The 7,424-nt window shown below is 30.4% G+C and overlaps 1 protein-coding gene across 1 annotated transcript; it reads left to right on the top strand.

Moving 5' to 3' along the window:
- The first annotated feature begins 4,506 nt into the window (after positions 1-4,506).
- On the top strand, positions 4,507-7,101 carry LOC107422670 (ABSCISIC ACID-INSENSITIVE 5-like protein 2). Its single transcript, XM_016032146.4, has 3 exons — positions 4,507-5,843; positions 5,965-6,036; positions 6,909-7,101. The coding sequence occupies exons 1-3, from the start codon at positions 5,019-5,021 to the stop codon at positions 6,987-6,989; spliced, it is 978 nt and encodes a 325-aa protein (XP_015887632.3). The 5' UTR covers positions 4,507-5,018; the 3' UTR covers positions 6,990-7,101.
- The last annotated feature ends 323 nt before the right edge of the window (positions 7,102-7,424 follow it).

Genomic DNA, 7,424 nt, shown 5'->3' with positions numbered 1-7,424 from the left:
TTGAGACAAATTTATGAAAGTAGGTGGATGTCTTAGCCGAAAATTAAAAAAATTAAACTAATAAAACAAAGAAGTAGGTGAATATACTCCTAAATCTTAGCTGGCTCAGGCAGCATATTGCTTTCAATCCTTTCACAGTTTTATGATATACCCCATGAACGTGATATCTGGTAGCTGCAGTGCCGATGCCCCATGTAAGACCCGAAATGCTGCGTCAACTTAGCATGTAAGGCATTAAGAGAAAAAAAAAAAAAAAAAAAAAAAAAAAAAAAAGAGCATAAAACAAAACAAAACAAATAAATAAACAAAACAAGCAAAACAAAAAAGCAAAGAACGGACGAAGATGTAGCCAAGTGGCTAAACGTGCATGGAGCTTGGTGATTTGGTTATGTAGGCTTTTTCTGGTACATAATCACACCACTAAGAGGGTAATCCATCACCAATTATTGGGTCCATGATTTTTGCTAAAAACTTTATGTAACTATCTGCTACTATTCTTACCTTTACTTAATGGGTTTAAACTCATGAATAATAAGAACAAACATGTTGTTATTAATTAAGCTCAAAAGATATTTTTCAAAAGCAAAGTTTATTTTATACGTATTTAAGGTTCTTTGTGCTAGCGTAATGCTTTTCTTCCTTTTTTTTTTTTTTTTTTTTTTTGGTTTGGGTATCGATGGGATTTTATATAATCTTTATATATATATATATGTGTGTGTGTGTGTGTGTGTAGATAATGAAAAGAGATCCATAATGATCAAAATTAGGTAAGAGAAGAATGGAAGAGCAAAAAGAAAAGGTGGTAAAAACTTTTGCTTTTTTTAATGCTTCAAGGTGGGATTTTGATTTATTTACCATAAAAAATAAAGAAGGTGGGACTCTGATTTTCTTTTCAACTTTTTTCTAATTAATGGCATCTTTTCTTTCCTAACCTCTCCCCCATCACTTACGGAATGTAAAGTGGGTTTTCTAGTGCTTATACCAAGCATATCTCTTATATATAAGATACCATTAAAAGGTATTTTGTTTGGACTAACATACCCACCTTTCTTTTCTTCTTTTTCTCTTTCCTTCAAGTATTATTATTATTTTTAAGCCGTACACGCCAGAGGCCGAGGACATTAAAATGAAATTTTCAATACCTGTGATAAATACTAATGCTGTTGTGATACTACAGGTTATTTTTTGACATATATATATATATATATATAAACAAAAATGTTATTGTGGAAAAAAAAAATTCACTATTTGATAGGAGACAACTATATATAATTATCAAATCACGTAAATGATACAAATCTAATAATTATAAATGAATATAGTTCATCATATAGTATCTATCTATATTATTAGGCCCATATATATATATATTGGATGATTAATAAAAATGTATCAATTCAAACTTACAAATAGTCTACCTAAAAGATAATTAGTTGGTATGTATCATTGAAGCTAAAATTTTTATATCACCATATATATATATATATATACATAGTACTTTGAATTTCCCATACCTAAGGTGTTTCTTTAATTTTTTTTCTTTTCGTTTTTTTTTTATTTTTTTTATGTAATATATTGCATATTGTGAAAAGACAACTTTAAAGTGAATTTACTCTTGAGATTCTGAGATGTGCTAGGTACGTAATCTAAATAATATGTTGAATGAAAGTCATATGAGAAGAGTACTAAAACTATAAGAAAAGGTTGTAAATATGAAGAGAATATTTACCATATGAGTAGTAGTATCAAATGTCATTCCCTCTGGCTGTGGACTTTTTCTTTCCCACTATATATACCATAAAATGGGAATAAAGATTCTCCATTAAGCAATGCCTTTAGAATGTTAAAGTCATAAAATTGATTGGATTTGCAATTTTTTAATATTCCTTATCTGCAAAACATAGGAAATTGAGTTGGTTTGTGTGATTTCTAGCTTTACTAGTTAATTACTAACAAGAAATTGAAAGAATCTAGCTAGCTCTCTCTTTTGCTTGTATGCATGGCCAATAATGAGCATATATAGGTAAACATCGCTCAAACTGGTACCACTTATAGAGTGCTCTGCCACAGAATTTACAATATCCCACTTTGACCTTCTTTTTGCAAAATATATATATATATATAAATACAAAATATATTGTATTAATATCTTTCCTCACAATTAATTGTTTTTTTTTGGTTGACTTATTTATATGTTAAAATTAAATCTAAAAAATAACTTAATAAGATATTGATTTTATATAAAATTACTAAAATGAGCTGCTAAAAAGACTTACTTTATATATGTATTAGTCATGTTTAAATGAAATTTTTATTGAAAGTAAAAATTTAAAATTACATTTATCAATTATCGAATTTTATCAATATTTATTTTTTCTAGATAAAATTTTAATATATCACTAAATTCATATTTAATCAATTTGTAAATTTTATATCTAAATTATTAATGTTGTTCAATGATTTTTACGGCTAAAAATTAATTTAATAAAATAAAATAGATATGTATATAAATTACATATTTTACACTTACCATCAAGGCATTCCATTTTATGTTTGAAAAATGTTCCGACATTTTATAACTCCTATATATATATATATATGTACATATTTTCTTTACTTATTAGAACCAAACGATTTGTTAACTTCAAGAATCACCGTACTAAAGGTCTCGCCTCTAAGTATAAAATTAAGCTGGACTTTCTTTTTATTTTTAAATTGTTTATAAATTACTTTATCGGCAACATGAACAAAATGTTTTCTTAAAGATGATATAATATACAAATATATGATATCCTAATCGTGGAGTTTATTAATAATTTGATAAACATCATATTAATCATATGCATCGCAATATTTTGGAATAGAAATTGTGATCCTTTTGGGATTGAAAGGTAAAATGGAAAAAAAAAAAAAAAGGGAAAAGCGGTAATTTGAAGAGTTAATTAATTAAAATGTAAATAATATATAAGCAATTATATTTGGATAACAAGAAGATCGTCGCTCGATTAAGGGATTAACATCATATGATGCGTGTTTGATTCTGTTAGCCTTTTTTTTCTTTTTCAAATCACTTCCTATGCAATTCATGTGTACATATCCTACTATTGAACATACATACATATATTATAAAACCATAGTATACATTATATATAAACACAGAGAGAGAGAGAGAGAGAGAGAGAGAGATGCTAAATGCAAATTAATTCTGCAAGAATCTTATGTGGTGCGAGAAGTTGAAACTCTTACAAGCCAAAGGAATCTATAATTTCCAGTCGCTAGCATGTGATGGCTGTAGCCTAAAGTGTTTAAAGTGGCGAAACCCACTTGGATTCCCAAGTGGTTTTCAATGAATAGGTATATTTATATAGTTTTTATATATATATCGTTTTTTGGTATTATGTTTTATATATATAGTTTGGTAAAAGTGGAAGATTAGCTTACGTTTTCAATGGATTAATCAGCAAGCAAATGAGGCCAGAGATGTCTTGGCATAATTGGAGATTACAAAAACAAAAAGCAAAGCAAAAAAATAAAATTTGAAAAAACAAAAAAGCAAAGGTCCTAGCTGGCCAATAGAGTTGCCACTCCGCAGTCTAATTATTTAAAAAGTAATAACCAACGAAACCTGAGACATGATTGTAGAAAAGATATATGATTCCCAAGTTGAAGGATTGATTTATCATCATAGAGCCCTAGACTATTGAGAGAAAAAAAAACTCTAGAAAGCCTAAATTATTTATTTATTTTATTATTTGTTATTTTATAAAGTGTGTGTGGGCGTGTGTGTGTGTATATATATATATATATATATATGTTCTCACAGCTCAAAAAACTTGGCTATTGGGACATCAGTGACCAAGTGATATATCAATATTATCTCCTCGTCAAAATTGTCATCTTTAAGTATGTCTTTTCTGATTTTTATAAATAAATAAATTATTAAAGGTGCTCTAATATATGTTATGTTGAAATCCAATCAGTATCTTATATCAAATTTCAACCTATTTAATTATTATTATTCATCATTTTCTAAGTTTTCCAATCTAATCCAAATCATTAATTAGATTCAACTTGTAATCCATTTGATCTTTTTTTTTTTTTTTCCCCCGAGAGGCTAATCCAATTCAATTAAAGCAACTTTGGTTCCATTATTTTTAATTCAACTAATTCTTGAAAAGATGGATTAACTTTTGTGATCAGATGAAATCATATCTCTAGGTGAACCTTGTCAGCTACAAAGAATTGAACAATCCTCAGAGCCAAAAAAAAAAAAAGTGTTTTGAACAATCCGTCCAATTTTAAATAAATAATTTATAGAATTAATACTGAAAATATTTAGATTATCAAATTTTGGGGTTTGGGCCACGGTATAAAAGATGGGAATCAGAACCCAATTTTCCCAGTCATCAATCTGAGAAAAATAAAAAAATAAAAAAATAATCCGAACCCAGAAATTAACTGTCATAACGGTCAAGAACCTCTAGAAATGAGAGAATTAGAGTCCTTTATTTATTTATTTTTTTGTATATATTCTTGCTAGTTGGTAAAGTGGGGTTAATGGGTCATGAAGTTGCTCTGTAATCCCACAAAAGTTGCATGGAAATCAGGTGTGGCTGTTGAGATGAGATCTCTCTCACAATGAAAATAGGATCCTCTTCAACTAAATCTCTTTATTAACTTTTTCTAACCGGTTCTTCGATCTTTCTGGCGGCTCAGGTTTTGCTCCCAAATTACTTGTATTTTTGACCTGCTCTTTTTGCTCTTTTTAACTTTTCACTCTCTAACCCCAAGTTTATTTTACTAGCTTTGCCCACATGCTTATTTGCTTTGTTTTTCCTCTCCAAGCTTCTCTTTTTGTCATTTTTTGGTTTTCTTAGGTTGATTTTAAGCAAGTGATAGAATTTCAAAAGACTTAAAATTTTCATGTAGCTAGTTTGGTAAAATATCATTTGGGTTTTATTTTATTTTTTCCATCCCTTAGAAATGTACACAACCTAATTGCAAAAAAATTTCTTGGAATGGATGATAGAAGTAGTAGTATAATGTCTCCTCCAAGTGGAGAAGAACAGGATCCACAAGCTCTGCCACTGGCAAGACAAGGGTCTTCTTTGTACAATCTCACATTGGATGAGGTCCAGAACCAGCTTGGAAATTTAGGAAAGCCATTGAACAGTATGAATTTAGATGAGTTGCTTAAGAATGTGATATCAGTTGAAGAGATGCAGTTCCTTCAAAACCCGTCTTCGTCTTCATTGCCCGCGTCTTCATTCCTTTTAGGTAATTTCAATCTCAATGGAGCATTGAGCAAGAAAACCGTCGATGAGGTTTGGAAAGAGATTGTTCACCATGAACATGTCAATGCAGAGGACAACAACCAGTTGGTGCAGCAGCAATTGAATCTTGGTGAGACTACACTAGAGGATTTTCTACTTCGTGCCAGTGTTGCTAATTTCGGAACCAAAAATGGTGCACTCAACTCTCAGCCGATCATGGCAGCAATCGATCCCATGGTTGTGGTGTCACAACAGACTGATTGGCTGCAGTTTCAAATTGCTGCAGTTCAGCAGCAGCAGATGACAATGCTGGACTCGAGCTTTCCGGTTTCTGAATCAGTGTATACGAATTCGGTTGTGGATGTTGGTTACTCGGACAACCAAGTTGCTATGTCAATGTCAATGCCAACATCAGCATTATCAGCAGCAACGTCTTTGGATTCTCAGGCTGCAGCAGCCGAGAAGAAGCGTCAGCATTCGGACGATGTGATGGAGAAAACAATCGAGAGAAGGCAGAAGAGGATGATCAAGAACCGTGAGTCTGCTGCCAGATCAAGGGCGAGGAAGCAGGTCTAAATTGGTGCTTATTTTGCATTTTTTTAAAGATGGTCTTAAATGTAACTGGGATCATAATTAGTATGCCTTTTTTTTAATTCATTTTTTTTTTCTTTCCTTGTTTAACTAATTTAAGGCTTATACCAATCAATTGGAGCATGAAGTTTTTCGCTTGAGGAAACTGAATAGCTGGCTCAAGAAGCAAAAGGTACCAATATCTCAACTCCTAATGAAATTTTCTATTTTCCTTGGTTCTTTTTTTTACTACATTCATTATCAAAGCTTGTAATGCATAAATTTTAACCTTATTATGCAGTAGTAAATAGAGAAAAAGCTTCTATAGAACATACATATGTGGTCTTTCATTTTTTTTTCTTTTATTTTTATTTTTTTGTGGCTTCTAGACACATTGGCAGTAGAATGTACATGTGCATTTTGTCTACAAGTGCATTTTTTGCGCATAGAAATACTAATTTGTTTGGGGGACTGGGGGGGCGAAGTTTGATTACAACCGGTGAGCCTGAGGTTCTTGTCAGTTGTCACATCTGAAAATGTATAATGGAAACATATGTATAATGGGTAGGACCAACTTGTTCGCTTACTAGTTGCCTCTTTTTCCCCCTTTTTTTTTTTCCCCCCAGTTTGTGACAAAATTGCAGTTAAACTCTGTGGCTGATTGATTGGTAGAGATTTTGAATTTTAAGGATTAAAGTTTCATATAGCAAGAAAAAGGAATGGCTAGGCAACATATAAGCATGTCAGCTAAAAGGAAGCTTCAGTTTTTGTTTGGTAACTGACTCTTCTTCCAAATTAGCAAACCCCATTTCATCTTTCTGGTGAATACTTTTTGTCCAATATGTAATTTGGAAAGTGGAATTAAACACTTGATGTGTAAAATTATGTTTAATTTGTTTAAAATAATCATAAATTAAAATAAATGGATGTTTAAGATATCTGTTAGACATCATGTTGTTGTTCTTATCAAGGGGTTAAATTTGAGAATATTTAGCTGAAAATTGTGAGATTTTGTCATAATATTATGCATGTTAGTGGTTTTATTTTTTGGCTTTTCGTTTGCAGGAGGTGGAGATATTCTTATCTTCGGATGAAAATCTGATGCCCAAATACCAACTGCGGCGAACCAGCTCTGCTCCTTTCTAGCATATGTTTATATATATATTCTTTGCTAGTTTCATTTATTCAATTTATTTATCATCTGTTCATATTCTTTTCCTTTATTCAATTTTATTTTATCATTTGCCAAAATTTTGAATTTACCTCCTCCATATGGAGAATTGGTTTTTTTCTTTTTTTTTTTGGTTTTTTTTTTCAGTATGAAGGAACAATTTTTCATGGTTTAATAAAATAACAAAATAGATAGCAAAGGAAAGGAAAGAAAAAAAAAAGGGAAAAAAATTATATATCTATATATTTATATGTATTGTAAATTTAAGAATTTTATTTTGTTAGGTTTTTGTTTTCGTAAGGTTCGAGTTGTCAAATCTGAAAACAATACAAATTTGGATACATTGATGGGAAAAAAAAGAAAAAAAAGAGTATATGAACAAAACCTTTGATGCACTTTTTCCTATTAAT

The sequence above is a fragment of the Ziziphus jujuba genome, chromosome 5 (assembly GCF_031755915.1).
Source record: "Ziziphus jujuba cultivar Dongzao chromosome 5, ASM3175591v1".
Taxonomy (NCBI): domain Eukaryota; kingdom Viridiplantae; phylum Streptophyta; class Magnoliopsida; order Rosales; family Rhamnaceae; genus Ziziphus; species Ziziphus jujuba.
The sequence above is the reverse complement of the archived record's forward strand: the minus strand, read 5'-3'. Positions and strand labels throughout refer to the sequence as shown.